We start from the raw sequence: 22,584 nt of genomic DNA, 5'->3' as shown, positions 1-22,584 counted from the left end.
TTAAAACATGTGTAATGTGAAAAAATGCAAAATCACAATATCGCATGAACTGAAAAAGTCCTTAAAAGTGCGAAATGCATATATAATTCATAAGTGAGTCAGTTATGAATTGTATATACATGTCGCACTTTTAAGGACTTATTCAGTTTATGCGATTACACTGCGATATTGGACATAGCAGGAGCCAATAAGTGGGTCTGCCAGGACCCGCCGATCATTCGGAGGAGATGCAGAACGCCCTCTCATCCTATGTAAAAAAGGCAGACCGCCGGTATGTCAGAGAGAAAGATGGAGATTTTGTGTTTCTGCAGAAACACAGATCTCTGTCTTCCTTCAGCTAGGCCATCTCCCACACAGTTAGAAAGCACCCTGATGTTAACCCCTTCCCTGCCAGTGTCATTTGTACAGTCACACTGCAGTTTTTTTTAGCACTGATTGGTATTGGTGTCACTGGCCGCCAAAAAGTGTCAACTAGTGGCAGATTTATCCGCCGCAATGTCGCAGTCCCGTTAAAAATCGCTAATCTCCGCCATTACTAGTAAAAAAAAAAATAAAAAAATTCCATAAATCTATTACCCTAGTTTGTAGATGCTATATCTTTGGCGCAAACTAATCAATTTACATTTTTTGGGATTTTTTTTTTTTCACCAAAATTATGTAGCAGAATACATATTGGCCTAAATTGATGAAAAAAATTATTTTTTCAATTTTTTTTTATTGGGTATGTTTTATAGCAGAAAGTAAAAAAAAAAATATATATATATATATATATTTGTATATATAAATATTTTTTTTAAAACTGTCAGTCTTTCTTTGTTTATAGCTCAAAAAATAAAAACCGCAGAGGTGATCAAATACCGCCAAAAGAAAGCACTATTTGTGGGAAAAAGCACATACATTTTATTTGGGTATAGAGTTGCACGTTCGTGGAATTGTCAGTTAAAATAACGCAGTGCCGTATCACAAAAAATGGCCTGGTCATTAAGGGGTAAAACCTTCCGGGGCTGAAGTAGTTAAAGAGAACCTTTCACCAAAAAATCTTCACCTAGGAGACGTTTTGAAAAAAAAATCCATTTTTAAAAGTAAAAAAAAATGAAAGTTACACCCAATCACAAAATCCCCCCACAATTTTTTTTTTTTGAGGCTCCCCCACATATACGCATGTACAAACGTAAACACACGCATTGGGGCGCCTACACATGAAAATGTCAATTGCAATACACATGTTACATTTTGCGGCGCACGGCAGAGTGAGAGCAATATTTCTAGCACCATACCTCCTCTGTAACACGGCAGACCGCTGTTCAGTCAGCAATGAACACAGGGCTCCTGTGTTCATTCCATATGTCCATCTCCCCACACAGTTAGAAAGCACCCCCTAGGGACACATTTAACCCTTTGATCGCCCCTGGTGTTAACCCCATTCCCTGCCAGTGTCATTAGTACAGTAACAGTGCATATTTTTAGCACTGATCACTGTATTAGTGTCACTGGTCCAGGGGCGGACTGGGCCGGGAGGCAAGGAGGCAATTGCCCTCCAGGCCGCTCTGATGCTTCCTAAAAAGGCCACTCGCTCCGCACCGATTCCACCCTGCAGACAGGCAGGACACCCGCCGGCCGCCGCTACATTGTGTTATACTTGCGGTCGGAGCTTCACTGCTCTGCTGCAGCTCTGCAAGTATACTGTAATACTATGTAGCGGCGGCCGGCGGGTGTCATGCCTGTCTGCAGGGTGGAATCGGTGCGGAGCGAGTGGCCTTTTTGACTGGTGAGTCCAGTCACTTCCCTGTCAGGCGGAGTGATCTCCACCCGACAGATGCTTTCTAGTCCCGGCAGAATTTGATATCATCCAGAGGTCAGGAGGCGGGAAGAAAGGACGGAGGAGAGTGCTTCTGCTGAGAACTGCGAGGAAGCTATGTAGATGACCTTAGGTCAACATTCCGTTCCTAAAAGGCAAGGTGAGAGATCGCACCACATTTCAGGTCTTCCCTCTCAAGCCTGCCCTAGTATCTGAAGTCCACATGGTCCTCTCTCAGCATAGCAGCAATCCCTCTGCAGCCTAGATCCCCTCATGGCACAGCTGCAGCAGCCTCACATCTCTCCACCCCATTGCACTGCTATCCCTGCCTCTCCCTCAGGTTCTCTCCCTATACTCACGAGGATAGTGAAGCCTTGTGCAAGTGAGTTTCAGAGGCTGATAATACACCTTGTGTGAACTGGCTGAAGTGTTTAACTCATTGAGGGGAGGGGTTAATTTACAATGCTGTTTGTAAAATGCAGCATGGAGGGGGTTAATGTACTGCCATTGATGCATTAGTGAGCAGTGGCAGTTAATTAACCCCTTTGTGCTGCATTAGTGACAGTGGCACAAGTGTCAGTGTTAATTAACCCCTGTATTGTGCAGCATGAAATGGTTAATAAACACTGACACTGGTACAACTAATGCAGCACAAAGGGGTTAATGACTGCCACTAGTCACTATGCATCAGTGTCCAGTGGTGTATTTTATTTTTGTGCTACCCTAGGCAAGATTTAAATCGGCACCCCCCATCTAAATGTATACCACCCCAGCCACAGTATACTGTTCACAATGAATGGCTGCGGCTTCCTTATCAGACCCTGGGACATGAGGGCAGAGGATGGGGGTCAATGGGACATAGGACGGGGTCAGCAGGGCAGAGAATGTGGCGGCAATGGTAAGCACTGATCAGGAGCAATGAGTAAGCTGGATTGATATGCAGCACTAGTAGGTGGCACTGATGGACACTGATAGGTGGCACTGATCAAGCTGCACTGATGAGGCTGAGCTTGAATGCACTGGTGAGGCTGCATTGATGGGCAATGATCAGGCTGCATTGATGAGGTTGCACTGATGGACACTGGTGGTGCTGCGTTGATGGGGACTGATGAGGCTGCATTGATGGAAACTGATGAGGCTGCACTGGTGGACACTGATGAGGCTGAAAAAGTGAAAAAATGTGGCGCTCAACAGCTTGATAAAACACAAAATAAATTATTCCAATGTGCAAACATTCGTGCAAAAAAACAGTCTCTAGTGTCCAAAAAAAAAAAGGGTTAAGCAAACAGCCAATAATGGAAACACAGACTTGATAGGAGTGAATCTCAAAAAAGCCTTCACCTCCACACGATCACCCAGTGAAATGTATAGGTACCGCTTACCAGAACCACTGGACCCCTTAGTTATAGGGGGTCAAACATGCTTATTGATCCACATCAGATCCGACCTTGCACATCCCCCTCTCACACAGGCGAGATAGGAGACGCCGCTCCACGCCTGCGTTCCTTAGACCCTTAGATTGGGAACGTGAGACCGTAAACTTCCGGGTCTAAGGAACGCAGGCGTCGAGCGGCATCTCCTATCCCCAGCAAACTGAAACTGATCTTAAGGCTTTTCATTGTTGGGATTGTAGTAAGTGCATTTTATATCAATAAATGATCCTTTGATGAGTAATACTGCACCATGAGAGCCTGTTTGTCATTTCTCTCCATCTATGACTCGGTTCTTTAATACTCCATCGATTTGGCTACACACTGTCACCTGTGTGAGAGGGGGATGTGCAAGGTCAGATCTGATGTGGATCAATAAGCATGTTTGACCCCCTATAACTAAGGGGTCCAGTGGTTCTGGTAAGCGGTACCTATACATTTCACTGGGTGAGCGTGTGGAGGTGGAGGCTTTTTTGAGATTCACTCCTATCAAGTCTGTGTTTCCATCATTGGCTGTTTGCTTTACCCATTTTTTTTTTGGACACTAGAGACTGTTTTTTTGCACGAATGTTTTCACATTGGAATAATTTATTTTGTGTTTTATCAAACTGTTGAGCGCCACATTTTTTTCACTTTTTCATTTGTCACGTTATTCACGTTGATTTTACAGCTCGCAGAGTGGAAGCAATTTCACCCTAAACACATTTATGGATATGAGTAGTGTTTATTTATTTATACATCACATTCATTTTGCGCAGTTTTTGTTGGGTTCACCAATAATCTTCTTTCACTGATGAGGCTGAGCTGATGGACACTGATCAGGTTGCATTGATGGGCACTGGTGAGGCTGCATTGATGGGCACTGATCAGGCTGCATTGATGGGAACTGATAAGGCTGCACTGGTGAGGCTGCATTTATGGGCACTGGAGAGGCTGCATTGATGGACACTGGTGAGGTTGCATTGATGGGCACTGGTGAGGCTGAATTGATGGGCACTGATCAGGCTGCATTGATGGGCACTGGTCAGGTTGCATTGATGGGCAATGATCAGGATGCCTTGATGGGCACAGGTGAGGCTGCATTAATAGGCACTGATGAGGCTGGACTGATGGGCACTGGTGAGGCTGCATTAATGGGCACTGATGAGGCTGGACTGATGGGCACTGGTGAGGCTGCATTAATGGGCACTGATGAGGCTGTACTGATGGGCACTGGTGAGGCTGCATTGATGCATTATTTTTGTTAAACCTCCTTTGTTGCTATTAACATTAAATTATGTTACCACATTGTATCATATTTGTCTTGCTTTATAACATCAATTATAAACCAGGTGGGCATAGATGGTGAGCTCGGTGGTTCAAAGGGCCACTTGACTGGACTTGCCCCCCAGGCCCAAGGCTGCCAGTCCTCCCCTGCACTGGTCCCCCCAAAAAATGTCAGTTAGGTGTCCAATCTGTCTGCCGCAATGTCGCAGTCCTGCTAAAAATCGCTGATCGCCTCTATTACTAGTAAAATAATAAAATAAATAGAAATGACATAAATCTTTCCCGTAGTTCGTAGACGTGATAACTTTTGCGCAAACCAATCAATATACACTTATTGGGATTTTTTTTTTTTTACCAAACATATGTAGCAGAATATAAATTAGCCAAAAAGGATGAAAAAAAATGTGATTTATTTTTTTTTTTTTTTTATTGGGAATTTTATATAGCAGAAAGTAAAAATGTATTTTGCAGAATTGTCGCTCTTTTTTTGTTTATAGCGCAAAAAATAAAATCTGCACAGGTGATCAAATACCACCAAAAGAAATCTCTATTTGTGGGGAAAAAAAGGACATCAATTTTTTTTGGGTACAGCGTCACACGACCGCGCAATTGTTAGTTAAAATGACGCAGTGTTGAATTGCAAAAATGGCCCGGTCATTAAGGGGGGAAAAACCTTCCGGTCCAGAACTGGTTATTAAGGTGGACTGCACCCCTCTGAAATGTCAGACATGCAATAAACTGCACTATTCAGTTATTTCCTTGTGTGAAGGCCTGAGAGTGCCCCAACTACCCACTGCTGTAAATCTATATTATATATCAGCTATTAGAAGTGTTCTTTGTGCTGCCCAGCTACTATTTTTCATATCTCCATTCATGTATAAAGCCATGCATGCGATGTACGTGTGTGCACATGTGGCGGATCAGTTTCAATAAAGTCATCAGTAATTACTTCTCAAGAGGCCATATGGGAATAGCTCAAATCATACTCTGATGAGTCCTCTTAAAACCTGAGATGTGCCGAAAAATGAAAACACAGCTGTCGCTTTGTATTTTCCCTATTCCAGTCACAAGAGGGCAGCAAAGAGCTTTGGCTCTGCTATGTAGGACTATCATATTTTATAGTATTGGGCAGCCAGCATAGTGCACCACCTTGGGTTAACACAACAGGTAATGATGAGTTTTATTTCACCTGCACTGACAGTGATGGCTTCCATGAACTGTTCTCTCCAAGAATGAGTACCAATCACCAGGGCCAGGTTCGTTTTCTTTATAAGCTTGTCCACTGTGCTCTGTGGGGAGAAGACACATCAATAAGTAGGGCGCTGCAGACATAGTATAACATAGTAATGAAAAACTGAAGAAAGGACAATAATCCACAGAGTTTAATGCATTTTTTACTTTTCAAACTGAAAAGGCAAGTGCCTTTGCCAATGTGTACTAACAAGTCTGTACAAAGCTTTGTTCTTCGTGATCGTTTTTGAAAAAGAAAATGTAATAAAGGTAAGTAGTGCATGGTGATGGACTACATATGTTGCATCCATAAAGCTGAGTATATGCAAAGGCATAAACTCGGGGATCGTTAGTGTTATATACACTATATTACCAAAAGTATTTTGACGCCTGCCTTTACACGCACATGAACTTTAATGGCATCCCAGTCTTAGTCCATAGGGTTCAATATTAAGTTGGCCCACCCTTTGCAGCTATAACAGCTTCAACTCTTCTGAGAAGGCTGCCCACAAGGTTTAGGAATGTGTCTATGGGAATATTTGACTATTCTTCCAGAAGCGCATTTGTGAGGTCAGGCACTGATATTAGACGAGAAGGCCTGGCTCGCAGTCTCCACTCTAATTCATCCCAAAGGTGTTCTATCAGGTTTAGATTAAGACTCTGTGCAAGCCAGTCAAGTTCCTCCACCTCAAACTCGCTCATCCATGTCTTCATGGACCTTGCTTTGTGCACAGGTGCGCAGTCATCTTGGAACAGGAAGAGGTCATCCCCAAACTGTTCCCATAAAGTTGGGAGCATGAAATTGTCCAAAATGTCTTGGTATGCTGACACTCTAAGACATGTGTCAAACACAAGGCCCGTGGGCCGAATCCGGCCCTCCTGGCCATTTCATGTGGCCCTTGCACGAGAGCTCCAGCCCTCCTCCAGACCCTGTGCTTTCTGCTTTCCAGCACTGCCTCTAGCTTCTTCCCAGCAGCAGCACAAGGTAAGGGTGGTGCACTGTAATGTAAGGGAGGGTGGGGGACTCAACTTCTGATGGTGGGGAGGCTCCTGACGTCTTATGTAAGGGTAGGGGAGGCTCTGGACATCTAGTCTTACAGATACAACCGGCCCTTTTGAGGGTAATCATATTGCTGGTGCGGCCCTCAATTAAATGGAGTTTGACACCCCTGCTCTAAGAGTTCCCTTCACTGGAACTAAGGGGCCAAGCACAACCCCCAAAAAACAACCCCACACAATAGCCCCTGCTCCACCAAATGATTTGGACCAGTGCACAAAGCAAGGCCCATATAGACATGGATGAGCAAGTTTGGAGTGAGGAAAGTTGACTGGTCTGCACAGAGTCCTGACCTCAACCCAATAGAACACCTTTGGACTGAATTAGAGTGGAGACTGCGTGCCTTCTCGTCTCACAAATGTGCTTCTGGAAGCCTTGTGGACAGCCTTCCCAGAAGAGTTGAAGCTGTTATAGCTGAAAAGGGGAGGCCAACTCAATATTAAACCCTAAGGACTAAGACTTTGATGCCATTATAGTTCATGTGTGTGTAAAGGCAGGCATCCCAATTCATTTGACAATATAGTGTATAGGGAAATTTAATGTTGGGGTATCAGCAAGGGTTAGTGTTAGGGTTACAGAGAGGGTTTATGTCAGGGTTATAGGTGGAATTAGTGATAGGGTTCAAAGAGAGTGGGTTTTATGGTTAAAGAGAGAATTAGTGTTAGGTATACATGGAGGGTTAACTTTAAGGTTACGTGAAGGGTTAGAGATAAGGTTACAAGCACAGTTAGGGATACAGGTAGGGTTAGAGTTAGGGATGACAGGGAAGGTTTGTGTTAGGGTTACAGAGAGGGTTAGTGTTAGGGTTGCAGAAAGGGCTAGTTTAGGGTTACAAAAATAGTTAGTCCTAGTGTTACAGAGAATTAGTGTTAGGAACACAGTGAGGATTAATGTTAGGGTTGCGTGAAGAGTTAGAGTTAAGGTTACAGGCACAATTAGTTTTCAGGTTGCAGGGAGAGTTATAGTTAGGGCTATAGGGAAGATTTGTTTTACAAGGGGAAGGATTGAGTTAAGGTACAGAGAGTTAGTGTTACAGAGAGGGGTAGTGTTGGAGTTATAGAGAGAGTTAGTATTAGGATTTTACAGGAAAAGATAGTGTTAGGGTTACAGAGAATTAGTGTTAGGAACACAGTGAGGGTTAATGTTAGAGTTGCATGAAGAATTAGATTTAAGGTTAAAGGCACAGTAAGTGTTCAGGTTGCATGGAGAGTTAGAGTTAGGGCTATAGGGAAGGTTCGTTTTACAAGGGGGAAGGATAGAGTTAAGGTACAGAGAGTTAGTGTTACAGAGAGGGGTAGTGTTGGAGTTATAGAGAGAGTTAGTGTTAGTAGTTTACAGAAAGATTTAGTGTTAGGTTTATCGGAAATCAAAAAAATATGTCTTTGAAAACGCCCGGAAGGGGAGGGCGAAACGCGTCGATGCAATTTCCGGTCTACGGACATCAGCACGTCACTTCCGGCACGGGTGGAACGCAAACCGGGACCATCCCGAGAGTATCCACGGCCAGGAAGACTTTTAGATCTGATTTGTCTGTTTGCCTAAATACATTTCAACAAATGTGAGTGTAATGATTGTTTTAAACTACCATTAAAGTGTTATCAGTATTACACTATTGTGGGGTCTCTCCTTTCTCCTACATGCGATTGGAGCAATAAGGACTACAGGGACCATTGGCTACTAACCCCAAGAATACATCAACGTTCCTTACAGGGACACCAGCTCTATTTGACTTTTTTAGGCTATATGGCTTATGGGGTCAACTTAGTCCGGTAAGTGGAACATCCACAGGGGGCGGACTGTCACCATTGTCTCAATGCACTGGATAAAGGCATGCTTTTCCACTGCGTTTTCAGCACTTAAGCACTTTACATTGGGACTTTCTGTGGAATATATGTGGACTGTTGCACGCAATTATTAGCACATTTATTGAACTACTAGTGGTCTTGCATTTCCGTTAACAACACCCCGAGAGGGGGATATTATTTTCACTTTTATATTTTTATGTATTTGGTATATTATTGCACATTGCATTTTGCACTTTAATTTATGAGTGATATCTATTTGGTTCTCCACCTTTTTGATATCTCACCACTACACCTGTTTGCGCTGGTATTTGACACTGCAGGTTTACCGGAAAGGATAGAGTTTGGGTTACAAAGAGAGTTAATATGGGTACAGAGAGACATAATGTTAGGGTTACAGAGAGGGTTAGAGTTAAGGTTACAAGTGGAGTTAGTATTAGGGTTGCAGGGAGGGATAGTTTTAGGGTTACAGGGGGCTTAGTGTTAGGGCTTCAAAAGGGTTAGTGTTAGGGTTACAGAGAGAGTTAATATTAGGTTAAAATTGGGGTTAAAGAGAGTTAGGGTTACAGATTACCGGGGAGGGTGGAGTTTGACTTACATAAAGGGTTATAGTTAGGGTTTCAAGTAGTTCATTTTAGGGTTACACGGAGGGTAAGAGTTTTAAATAGTGATCGACTGATATCGGTTTTTCGTTGCCGATACCGATACCACTATTTTGGCCAATGCATATCGGTATCGGCCGATATGCGCCGATATTTTGAACATTTACATTTTTGCAAAATAAACACAATTTTCAACACAAATCTGTTACTGAACATGTTAAGGTTTGTTTATTAACATTTTTAACACTGCAGCAGTGTTAATTTCGTCGACTAAAACCGACTAAAACATTTTCGTCTACTAAATTAACAACATTTTAGTCGACTAAAATACGACTAAAACTAAAACAATTCAAATGACTAAAATACGACTAAAACTAAAATGGCATTTTAGTCTTAAGACTAAATACGACTAAAACTAAAATGGCATTTTAGTCATAAGACTATAACTAAAACTAAATAAAAATTTGACATCATCAAAATTAACACTCCTCTGCTGGCCATTTCTATATCGGCAACACAATTCCATCCAGAGCATGTAATAATAGCACATTAAAATTTAAACATGTATTGCACCACCGCATACGCATAAGTAAGGAGCATCTACTAAGCTGCTGAAAACGAAACAATTAAGAAAAAGGCTTTTCTTATATTTTTCCCTAATATTTAACGTTGGTAATATATTCAGGTAATATGTGCAATGACATTACAGTCAATGGAGTTTACAGCAGTGTTAATTTCGTCAACGAAAAAGTTTTCGTCACCGATTTCGTCACCGGCATTTTTCAACTGACAAAAACGAGACGCAAAATATAGCACATTTTCGTCAAATGACGACAACTATGACCAAAATCAAATCCGTTTTCGTTAACGAACGAAAACTAAATGAGAATGTGAGGCAGGGACCTTTACCCAACTTCCCATGCAGGCAGCAGCATTACAGGCCTCCTCTCTGAACTGACCATGACCATTTACATCAGTGGTCCTCAACCCTGGCCTACAGGGCCCACTAACAGGCCAGATTTGCAAGATAACTGAAATACATCCCAGGTGATATCATTTGCTGCTCAGTGATTGCAGTACTCTAGTCTGCATCTCCCCAAGGTAATACTTAAAATCTGGCCTGTTAGTAGGCCCTGAGGACCGGAGTTGAAGACCACTGATTTAGATGACTAAAATGAGTTTAAGTCGACTAAAAATGTAGGATGTTTTAGTCGACTAAAATGTAAGATGTTTTAGTCGACTAAAATGTACTGGAGTTTTAGTCGACTAAATACGACTAAAACTAAAACACTTGCAGAAGACTAAAATGGGACTAAAACTAAAATGCCATTTTAGTCCTAAGACTAAAAATAAATTGAAATTTGCTGCCAAAATTAACACTGCACTGCAGTCAGTGCAAATTAAACTGTTAGAAAAAAAGCTAGATAACAACAAACAGCTAGACAGTGATTGGAGGAGTCAGTGGACTACTGCTGCAGTAGCGCACTCACTGCAATGATTTTTAATCACTACTGAAGTCAGTGCCAAACTTCTAGAAAAAAAGCTAGACAGTGGATTGGAGTAAACACTAGTACTACTACTCTTTTCAATACTCCCAGTTAAGTAGAACAATATTATACTGCAGAAAGCAGAACATTTCAGCATGTTCTTGTTCACCTGTTAAACGGCTTCTGTTTTTTTCATATAATGCTGCCACTTCATTAACATGCTCACTTGGTACAGGAGGAGAGGAGGACAGAGGAGCAGAGAGAGAGGTATCTTCTAGCATGGGAAGCAAATCTTTTGTAGGGTGCCTCATTTTCTTTCCACCACTCAAAAGGATCACCACTTCTTCTGTCAATTACTGGTTCCTTCAAATAGAGATGAAGTTCATCATCCAGGCTCATTATTGCAGATTCAGAATAATCCTCCGCATGAGGCCCCAATAAAACACTGACATGTCATGATTAATTCGACCATGATGAAGACGATTCTCTTGTATTCGTTGTCGTCTTTTTGGACATTTTACTGTTTTTGCAGCATGCTGCTCTTTCAGATTATAAAAATAGTGTTCTGGACTTGTCTTTTTGGCAGGAACCTCCTGCCCCACCTGTTGAATATCTTCTTCTATCAGCTATTGTTTTGCCTTGGCCAATACATCATCAGAAGAGAAAGCATGGTTCTTGTATCGAGGATCCAAAAGACTTGCCAGCACAACATTTTTAATCTCTTCATGCTTCTCAAAACATATATCAATCAAAGCTCTCTGGCTTGACAGACCATCATTTGAAAGTTGGAGGGTGTTGTGTGCCATGACACTGAGGTCTGACATATCAGCATGCCTCATTCCTTTCCGCATGTTTGCTCCTCTGTCTCGAAGGAGCACAAGCATCACTCGGTCTTTGGTGATTCCCCATTCTTCAGGCAACATATTTCTACTGTACTCCCAACCAGTGTGGGATCCTTGCATCACTTCTGTATTCAAGACCAATTGCCTTTTTGTCCATCTGCTGTCAATGAAGTGGCATGTAAGACTCATTAGTAACTCTGTTTATCCTCCTCCTGACCAGCAGTCAGTCATGAATGAGAGTGAGTTTCCAGCATTCTCTGGTTGTAGCATAGCCTTTACTTTCTCAATGACCTTTTGGTGAATCTTTCCCAGCATTTCAGTTCGATATTACTTCTCACTCTTCAGTGTGTAGCTTTGCTCAACTCTGGACATCAACCGCTTAAATCCTGAGTCAGACACCATTGTATATGGCTGGTTATCAGTGACCATCATCTCTGTGATTACTCTGTCCAGCAGCTGGGATCTTCCATCTGAATCTAGATCTTCTAGACAGTGACAGCTGTTTTTTTTCTGAAACATATATGTTATTGTTGCCTGGGATAGTGGAGGAGGTATTTCAAAATCACATTGATATTCATTTTGTTTTTTCTGTGCTGCTTGATATAATTCAATATGATGGACTCTTATAAAAACAAAAGGAGGTTGGGACTCTTAGATGGGCCCAAAGATTTGACGTATTTTTGTGTTTTGCAGTTACTGATCCCATGCTTATATTGTTTGTGCATGTGTTGCACACTGCTGCTTTTCCTGGAGATATTTGCGAGAAATAGTCATAGACCACACTTTTACTTTTTCTCTCTTCATCCATCTCCATTGCAATTTGAATGAGACAATAAGGTTAAAAAAATGGCTGGCTGGCTGCTGGCACCCTGCCCAGCTGTGGGTGGCTTGCTGGCACCCTGTTGTGGGTCTGTGGCTGACACCTGGCAGTGTGGATGGCTTGCTGGCACCCTGTTGTGTGTCGGTGGCTTGGTGTCACCCTGTTGTGGGTGGCTGGCTTGCTGGAACACTGTGGTGGGTGGCTGGCTTGGTGTGACCCTGTTGTGGTTGGCTGGCTTCGTGTCACCCTGTTGTGGGTGGCTGGCTTGCTGGAACACTGTGGTGGGTGGCTGGCTTGGTGTCACCCTGTTGTGGGTGGCTGGCTTGGTGTCACTTACCCTGGCCAGTTGTGGGTGACTGGCTTGCTGGAACACTGTGGTGGGTGGCTGGCTTGGTGTCACCCTGTGGGTGGCTGGCTGCTGGCACCCTGTTGTGGGGTGGATGGCTGGATGCTGGCCTGGCACCCTGTTGTGGGTCGATGGATGGTGGCTGGCAACCTGCTGTGGCTGGCTGGCACCCTTTGGTGGGTGGCTGGCTGGCACCCTTTGGTGGCTGGCTGGCAAACTTTGGTGGGTCGGTCACTGGCTGGTACAGGCCTGTGGGTGTGCATGAGTGGCTGGCTGGCTGGCACCAGGCAGCTGTGGGTGGGTGGCCACGGCGGCCTGTGTTACGCACTGTGCACTGTGACTTACAGTACTGATTGAGAAAGAATCACTCACTGTCCTGACTCCAGACTCCACTATGTGGCTGCGGCGGTAAACACACTGTGCGTACTGTGAGACTCCAAACGAGGCTGAGGGAGGCGACCTAAGAAGGCAGAAGCTGGAGGCGTGTGGCGCAACATATGCGAATACGTCACGGCAATATCAGTAACCGCTGGGGCCGATTCCGATAAATCGGGGAAAGTGCATATCGGCCGATCCCTAGTTTTAAAGCAGTATTAAACCCAAAACAAAAAATATAATATATTGCAGCTTACCAATCACTAGATGTGGTGGCTGTATTTGCTTTCTTTTTTATGCTTTTTCCATCTGTTTTCACCTGGTGATCTGACCAGTGACCAGAGATGTATAGTAACGAAGTAGAACTACTTAAGTACTGTACTTAAGTACCGAAATGCGGTATCTGTACTTTCCTAGAGTAGAATTTTTTTCTCCTACTTCTACTTTTACTTCACTACATTTTTTCGATGATTTCGATACTTCTACTCAAGTATTTTTTTTTTGTGCTGCATAGTTACTCGTTACTTTTAAAAAAATTACCACTGCCAGAACAGTAGATGGCAGGTTGCATAACGCTCAAAAAAATGTGTATAATGTCATTTGTAAATCAGCGCATACGAAAATAAAGGCTGTGTATAATAAAAGCTGCTATACCAAATCTTTCCAATAAAAAGAAAATATGAAACAAACAAATAAATGGTGCTACAGCGCTTAAAGTGCATCAAGAAACTACTAACAAACACAGGTTAATCATTTGAATAAATCATTTGAAATAATAAAAACAATATGATGTTCAAACTTTTGACTTCTTTCTTTAATAACTACATAACACAGTACTTGTACTTCTACTTTCAGTACTTGAGTAGAATTTTTTTTTCAAAACTACTGGTACTTTTTACTTTTAGTACTTAAGTAGCAAATTTTTTGAAAAAACTACTTGCAATACTTAAGTAAAAAAAATGTTGAATACTTTAGTACTTCTACTTAAGTAACTTTTTCTGCGAGCACTTCCACTTCTACTCAAGTAATTTTTTGATCGAGCACTTGTACTTTTACTCAAGTAGAAATTTTGAGTACTTTATACAAGTCTGCCAGTGACACACCTCCTGTTTTAGAATGCCCCCACTCTGGATGAAGGAGTACAGGGGACACATTGATGAACAATTAATTTGAGATACGCTAACAAATTGAAGCCAGACCCCAGCTTACACGTTATAAGCAGTTACAGCAGACCATTTTTTTCATTTTAAGAAAGTTTTTGCATTAATAAAAGCTGCATTGTAAACGCGCCTGTCAGTGTTTTGAAAAGCAACAGGCTTATTGGCTGGATCACCAGATGAAAATAGGTGAAAAAAAAGCCTAAGGCCCCGTTTTTACACCTAAGCATTTGCAAACGCTTATGCAATAAATTGCAGCGTGAAGCTTGTCGCCCAAAAGACGCTTCTGCTCCTTTTTGAGTGACAAGCTTCGTGTGGGGCAGTTTGCCGCAATTGATCGCGTGACAATTGTGACAGAATCCCACCTGCGTTTTGGTGCCATTGGAGATGAATGGCAGCTGAACAAGCATGGTGCAATTTCTCAGTTTTGCAGAGCGTTTTGGTATTGCGGGCAAAATCGCAGCGTGATTACAAACGCCTAGGTGAGAACGTGGGCTAAAAAAAGGAAAGGAAACGAATTCAGCAACAACAACTAGGAACTGGTAAGCTGCAATATAATATATGTTTGCTTTTGGTTTTAATGCTGCTTTAAAGGGAAAGTTAGTGTTAGGGTTACATGGAGGGTTCAGCAGAAACCGGCTAATGGGCAGGCTGAATGTACCAAGTGGATCAATCCATCAAATTGGGTACAACCAGCCTGCCAGATTCTATTGCGATTTTCACTAGTGGCGCAGGGCTGTCTTTTCCAATGGGCATGCCCGGTGGTTGCCCGGGGGCCCCACTTGCCAAGGGGCCCCACACACAGGCCAATTACTGTCCCCCAACAGGCCAGAATCCAGATTACTTTGTTTACCTGGTGGTCTAGGGCCCCCCCGTTGTCCGCCGGGCCCCCCCTTGTTGTCCGCGGTGGCTCAAGTCTGCATTGCACACACTGGTTGCTAAGGCCAGCCCGATTGGCATATAGCAACCAGTGACGTTGTGAGAGCAGACCCATGATGCACAGCGGAGGAGGCTCCTCCTCGTCAGCTCGTCCCTCTCCTCTCCGCGCCTAGAAGACTGGCTCCGCCTCCACCCACCTCCTCCCATGTGCAGCTGTTGTGAAAGGTAAGGCAGCCAGCCCAGCTGCCAGGTTGCTTGATTTTCTTTCTTTTTTTAACTCTGTCCATGATCGACACAAGAGACAACTACTTGTCCTGGAGGATATACCTTACTATATATTGGTCCCTGTAATATGTATATAGTAAGGTATATATCCTCCAGGTAGTAGTTGTACTCTCTTGTAGTATATAGTGTTCCCTGTAATGTGTATATAGTCTATATATATATATTACAGGGAACACTATATACTACAAGAGAGTACAACTACTACCTGGAGGATATATACCTTACTATATACATATTACAGGGACCAATATATACTACAAGAGAGTACAACTACCTGGAGGATATACCTTACTATATACATATTACAGAGAACACTATATACTACAAGAGACTCTTGCAGTATATAGTGTTCCCTGTAATATGTATATAGTAAGGTATATACTCCAGGTAGTTTTACTCTCTTGTAGTATATTCTCGTGGGTGATTGTGTAGGCAGAGGGCCCCAGTGCACTGCATTGCCCAGGGGCCTATAAGGCTCTTAAGATGGCACTGTAGTGGCTGCTATAGCCACTAGCGATAATCACTGTCTTCTCCTGGCGGGGACGGCTTTTCCTACTCACCCCGCAGGGAGAAGACAATTACTCGGCAGGAGGGATTCGCCTGCCAGCCTTGTCTGTGTTGATGGTGGAATTATCGCCAGTCTTACACAGGTTAGTACAACTTGCGGGTTGAACAAGAAAAAAAATTGTCAGCTCTGGTCGGAGGCGCTGTACTATGTGAAGTTGTATATTGATCTCCCCACTGAGCTGTTGTGTTCTAACAGGGGGACACCCCCCCCCCCCCACTGAGCTGTTGTGTTCTAACAGGGGGACACCCCCCCCCCCCTACAAGAACACTCAGATCAGCGATCTCTGCCATTGGCTGAGAGCAGTTTTTGATAGCTGGTCGACTGCTGGTTTTCCAGCATGTTCATCTGACGGAAGTTTGGCCGGCTTCTGTTGGCCGTTTTTTTTTTCTTTGAACTGGCGGGTGTCTTACGACATTTGGCCTGTGTGTACAGGGCTTTAGTCAAATTGTTACATTCAGCCTGCCCATTAATGATTCGGATCTTGGCTGGCACCTGCTGAACCGGCCGAGATTTTAACCATGTATGACCGGTCTTGGTGTTGGGGGCCACGATTTGTGCTTAAAACAAATGGCTGAAATCTCCAGCACTGAATGCTTGCATGCTGCTCTCATCAATCTGATCTCCTGAAGCTGTCTGCCATATCACTGCCTGTCCATGAATATTACCAGAGAAGATTAACAAAATATAATTAAAGCCATAAAATACATTAGTCACAGCCAGTAGCTATTTTACACAGCCTTAATTGCTGCAAATTCTGACAGTTTATTGGAAAGATGATCCATGTTCATGAATCCTATATTAGAGTAAAATACATTGATAAAACCTTTTAAATCTTTCCAGTCTTTGAAGGGATTTACTTCTTTAGATAAGATCATTGCTGTTCATTCTGTCTTATCTCTCTCATCTTCTTCAAATTTAAATTTTTGGGGAAAAAAAGGGAAGTGGACATGCTGCTTATGTCCTGGATATTTAATATTGTTAGATCTTATGCTACACTGTACAATTCGATTTTGCTTTTAAACTGTACCTTACAAGAGAAAGTCCTATTCAAATAGGGTAATCTGCATTGTGTACTCAGCTTTGTAAGGAGAGATAGGTGCGAAAAAGCTCCCTGTGTTAAAGCAGCATGCAGAGTATGACTGCGATCTACACACTGCTAATTCATTTTGGCATTCAGAGCATTAAAAGCCCAATTCTATTTGATAGTCATGTGATCTGCAATGTCAGCATTATTTTTCTTCCCCTGGCAGTTTAGGGATGAAGATGAATCACAATGCTCTGTCTTTCTGGAGCCTTGTTAGAATAGAGGCAGAAATGATAGCTATAAGGATTGACCAGCCTATACCGTAGTACAATATGTCCCCAATTCTATAGTATGTCTCAGAAGCAAAAAGGGGGATTTTTCAGATGCACCTCACATTCATTTGCATGTATTATTCCACAGACACTCGTTACCCCACAGCAGGATTTCCCAACCAGGGTTCCTCCAGAGGTTGGTCGGGGTTCCTTGAGCAATGGGCAATTTCTGTCTCTCAGATAAGTTCCCACTGACACCAATGATCTTTTTATCTATCTGTAAGGGGGTAATTCTTCCCAATGACCTCAAGCGTAAAGAGCATTCTTCCCACTGACCATCACACTAATGTATCATACGTTGTAGATATATTCATTTTTAGCAGGGGTTCCCTGAGACCAGAAAGTTATTTCTAGGGTTCCTCTATAGCCAAGTAAAGCAGGCCATAGATGAGTCATTTTTTTTCATTCAAATTACTTGATTCTTCCATCATATTTGATGTGAATGGGGGAATCCTCCCCACTAAGCCTTGGTATTCTGACAGAGGGGAGACTTACTCAGAATACACTGATCGAACACGGAAAATCTGACAGGCTGGTTGTACAGAAGTCGATCGGTAGATTGACTTCTATACATCCAGCCTGCCCATACAAGGATTCGGAAATCAACCTGTCTCTGCTGAACCATTTTTGATCCATGTATGGTCGGCTTAAGGGTATCAGTCCTTCATCATATATTTGCCAGATCCAACCCTTGGATGCGGAAGTTGTAATCTTGACGCGTTTCACAGATATTCCACCTGTTTCATCAGGATCATCTTAGCCCCATGGTGCCAGATGCAAATATGCGGCCTCTCAACACTTGGGCCATAGTGACGAGAGGCTGCATATTTGTGTGAATTGAGGTCAATAGAGCTGTGCCGAGAGCGCGTGCCCTCTAACTGAAAGCGTTCAAAGAAAGAGTTTTCGGATCATGCGACCACCGTGACAGCCAATTATGTCAGTCACATGATCTTAAGCCCCACCTTCCCACCTTAAGCCCCATCTTAAACATGTTAAAGAGTTGGGAGGCGCCATTGTGAACAGGTTAAATATATTTATTCGTTTTATCAATGTGTGTCTCAGAAAGCGGAACACATGTGGCAGAATCACATTGCTTAGGTCAAGTAAAGAGGAAAGAGGGGAAGGAGAGGGGAGATCAAAGTTAGGAAAAAACCTTTGTGCCTTGAACCCTCAGCTGTACTCTGACTGATGTGAGTGTTTAATAAAGACAAAATTGAAATGTGATAAAAAATTGGGAATCATGTTAGACTCATAATTCAAAGCATTCACCTAAATTAGACCCCACATATTCAGCCGTAAGGTGTTCCTAGGTCAAAGGTTTCCTCTCATACATCAAACAAGGGGGAGACCAAGCCTTCCAGGAGAGCAAGCAAAGGAGGCAGGAATGGTAGAAAAAAAAACAAAGGAGCATGCTATCTCCCTACTCTATTGTGGGCGTTTAAACTTTCCTCAGTAAAGATTCAATAATATAGGAAATAAAAAAAAAATAGGTGTCGGGAAGTGAAGAAGGCGCGTTTCTAAAAAATGTGGATGAATTTTAGGATTGCAAATATTAGAAGATCAGTGAACTCCCTTTATTCCAATCTACTTTGTGCATTTTAGTGCACACTAGTACATTTTTGAACAAAGAATTATGCAAACATTGGTATGAAAATTCCAAGTACATTCAATGACTTGACGGATGTTGTTTAGAAGTGCTTGAAAATTTAATTTGCTTTTAACATTCGATTTGGAAATTAATGCAATTTACCAAATTAAAACCACATACGCTGTTATGCTGGCCATACACTAGTAGAACTTTGTTCAAAATTTTTCATTTTAGGAAAATTCATTCAATTTTCTAATGGTTGGTGGGGTCAAGTTAACATTCATTTGAAACTCTAGTATTGAAAAAATTTGAAGGAGCAGGATGATAAATTGGTGATGGTGAATACATTTCTAAAGCTGGCCCCACAATAGTAGATTTTTCAATGATTGTTCATACAATAATTTATATTTACATTCGTATGAAGATCGTCAGTACACTTTTATTTGTTTTTACCATTAGATTGTGGAATTAATGTAATTTCCTGAATGAAAACCACATGCGCTATTAGAGATGTATTTGGTCATCCTTCTCATCACAATGGTTGAAAACGAACTTCAGTTTGACCCCCACTAACCATTGGAAAACCAAATGAACGTTCTTAAAACGAAACATCTTGACCAAAATTTTACTAGTGTATGGCCAGCATTAAAACAAAAAATGTCATCTGAAATTCTACAAGTGTATGGCCCGTATAAGCTCAGAGCACTTTAAGGCCTAATAAACATTGGGTGTTATAAAAACGTCAGTAGCATTGTGATGGAATGTCTATTTTTCTATGTCTATTTTTGTACATGTAAATATGCTTTTTTATTCCTTACTCAAAATGGCCGCTCGCAGCTCCCCCTCCCATCGAGTGAAGCTCGTGTAACTAAGATGGTGCCTCCATCCAGGACTACACCTAAGATGATGACACCTAGATCCTGGAAGAAGTTTACCTTACATGGACATGACCAATCAGAAGCTACAAGCAATCAGATAACACTATGCTTATGACGTACTTGCCCACGACACTTGCCGCTCGCCTATATAACCCACGTACCCAGTAGCAATAAAGGAAGTATCATTTACCTGAACACGTTTCAGTGTGGTTCTTCTCGAGCATGCACCAGATTATATAGGCCATATAAGGAAGGGGGCAGATACTCACCAGATGATTGGTCTGATCCAAAACAGCGTTAGCTGGAGAAAGCTGTAGAATGAGTCTTGCCGCGTTTTTGTAGTAGCGTTTTTTAAGCTGTTGCATTTTTTTAGCTTTTTTTAGGCAAAACTATACTCCCACAAAAGCTAATGACTCAAAAACGCTGATAGATGCCAAATAGCCGTGTTTTTCAGCTTTTATTAGAATTAGAACATTTTTACAGCTAAAAAACTCCTCTTAAAACCCACTAGTTCTGTTTTTATTCCAGCCAGAAAACACCCCCGCCAAAAAATGCTGATAAAATCCTATGTGTGCATGGACACAAAGGATAATATGCTGGGGAGTTTACTGGCTGCAAAAAAAACGCCTGAAGCCAAGAACAGCCGCTGTAAATACATCCAATATGCATGAGGCCTTAGACTCAAAGGGGTTGATTTACTAAAACTGCGAGTGCAAAATCTGGTGCAGCTCTGTATAGAAACCAATCAGTTTCCAGGTTTTATTGTTAAAGCTTACTTGAACAAGCTGAAGTTAGAAGCTTATTGGCTGCCATGTACAACTGCACCAGATTTTGCACTCTCTAGGTTTAGTCAACCTCACAGTGTCCGTATACTGGAAGCAAATGGCAGGGGAACTGCAGATCAAGGACGAGATGATAAATCATGAGTTTATTGTCCCCCTGATGTGTGCATAAAGAGAAACTGCCACCCAAAATCTATACCGTGACATAAGGGATGTGTCGGCCTCTTGTAATCAAGTAGGACATAAAAAAATGAACTAATTAAGTAAGTAATTAAAAAATGAAGTAATTAAGAAGAATTTTAAAGTCCCCCACATGTAGACAACATCCACACACAGGCTGTTAGGCACACAAATATAAAGAAATGTCTAGTGCACTACATATTATGTACTCCCACACCGCAGAGGTAGTGGAATAACAAAGCAAAATGTAAAAAAAATAATACATTTTTTAGTAATTCTAAGTTGATGAGTTGTAAAGGTTTTCATGCGTCACCAATTTACATTTTTGCGTATGTTAATTTTTTTTGGTTGTTTGCTATCTCAACATCTTTCATAAGTGCCATCTTTCATAATTAAAAGATCAAAATTTAGCTTAGAACAACAGTTGCATGCAAAATCACAAATACTTTGGTCATTCTACAAAATATCTTATTATATTATATTATATTATATTATATTATATTATAGTAAATACCAAACATGGAAACATTGGTCCAGCAACAAAAAGGTTAAACTTTGAAGAAAAATGGATACATGGAGACATTAATTCCCTGTGCGTATGAAATCATAGTGTCTGAGCACAAATGGCCGGTGCTGGCCTGTAAATTATATCTTTCAAGACAGCTATGAAGAAGCTGTCTACATCTGTGTCTGACTTTATAACCTGTGCTATTACTATTCTTCATTGCGGATATATAAAAAAAAAAGTCTTGGCAAACAAAAACTGTCCATTAACTGACACCCTTATAAATAAAGTATAAATAAAGCCAAACTTCTTATTTCCTTTTGGATATCTCTGTCAGTCTTTGTTTTGTTTTTTGTATTTTTACCATCTGTGTCCCATTGGGGAGATTTCCATGAATTTCTTGTTCTGTAGACTCAAGCCAGAGGAAATCTCTCTAAAGTGAGGGAAATGCCCTGTCGGACAGTTGTCACTGGAACAAGTGCCCCACTGGAACATTTCCCCTCTATTCTTGTTCTAGTGACAACTCCAAATTTTGTATTTTCCCCTTACTCTTTAGTCCCAGTTGTCACCAGGGCAAAAAGAGAATAAATCTTGGAAAACAGACAGCAATAAGAAAACGGATTATTATTAGTTATTATACCTTAATACTCATAAACTAAAAAAGAAATGTGAGTTTCAGATACACTTAGGGCTCTTTCACACGGGCGTTCAGTTTTTTTTGCCCGATCAGGTCCTTTTTTTTTTTTTGAAACGGACACGGATGACACTTGTGTCATCCGGTCCGTCTGTCCGTTTTTCATCCCATCCGTTTGCGGATGAAAAACGGACATAATGTATCTCTATGTAAATTACGGATGTCAGCGGATGACACCACTGACATCCGTTTTTGCGTCCGTTCCGTTTTTTTGAACGGGAGAAAAAATAGGTTTTTCTTCCGTTCCCAAAAACTGAACTGAACTGAAAGGCCGAAAAACGGATGTCAGCGGATGGTCATCCGCTAAAATCCGTATTTACATAGAGATACATTATGTCAGTTTTTCATCCGCAAACGGATGGGATGAAAAACGGACATACGGAACGCCCGTGTGAAAGAGCCCTTAACGTGTTTGTGTTCCTCTAAAACAGGGGTCTTCAAACTATGGCCCTCCAGTTGTTGAGGAACTACAATTCCCAGCATGCCTGTTCATGTCTGTGAATGTCAGAGTTTTACAATGCCTCGTGGGATGTGTAGTTCCGCAACAGCTGGAGGGCCGTAGTTTGAGGAACCCTGCTCTAAAACATCACATTAATTGCACAAATATGATGAGGGCCCACATAGAATTATATAAATTACGCTGATCTCCAGGCTCCC

At 42.0% G+C, this 22,584-nt stretch overlaps 1 protein-coding gene across 2 annotated transcripts in view; it reads right to left on the bottom strand.

The window, feature by feature from the left end:
* SLC8A2 (solute carrier family 8 member A2) overlaps window positions 1-22,584 on the bottom strand; it is a 342,138-nt gene that overhangs the window by 7,266 nt on the left and 312,288 nt on the right. For both annotated transcript variants that reach the window (XM_082263478.1, XM_082263479.1), the window contains one exon: window positions 5,684-5,783. In XM_082263478.1, coding sequence (XP_082119604.1) covers window positions 5,684-5,783 — 100 coding nt within the window. The remainder of the gene's footprint in view (window positions 1-5,683; window positions 5,784-22,584) is intronic.

Source organism: Pelophylax lessonae (genome assembly GCF_965119305.1).
Source record: "Pelophylax lessonae genome assembly, chromosome: 7".
Lineage (NCBI taxonomy): Eukaryota > Metazoa > Chordata > Amphibia > Anura > Ranidae > Pelophylax > Pelophylax lessonae.
The sequence above is the reverse complement of the archived record's forward strand: the minus strand, read 5'-3'. Positions and strand labels throughout refer to the sequence as shown.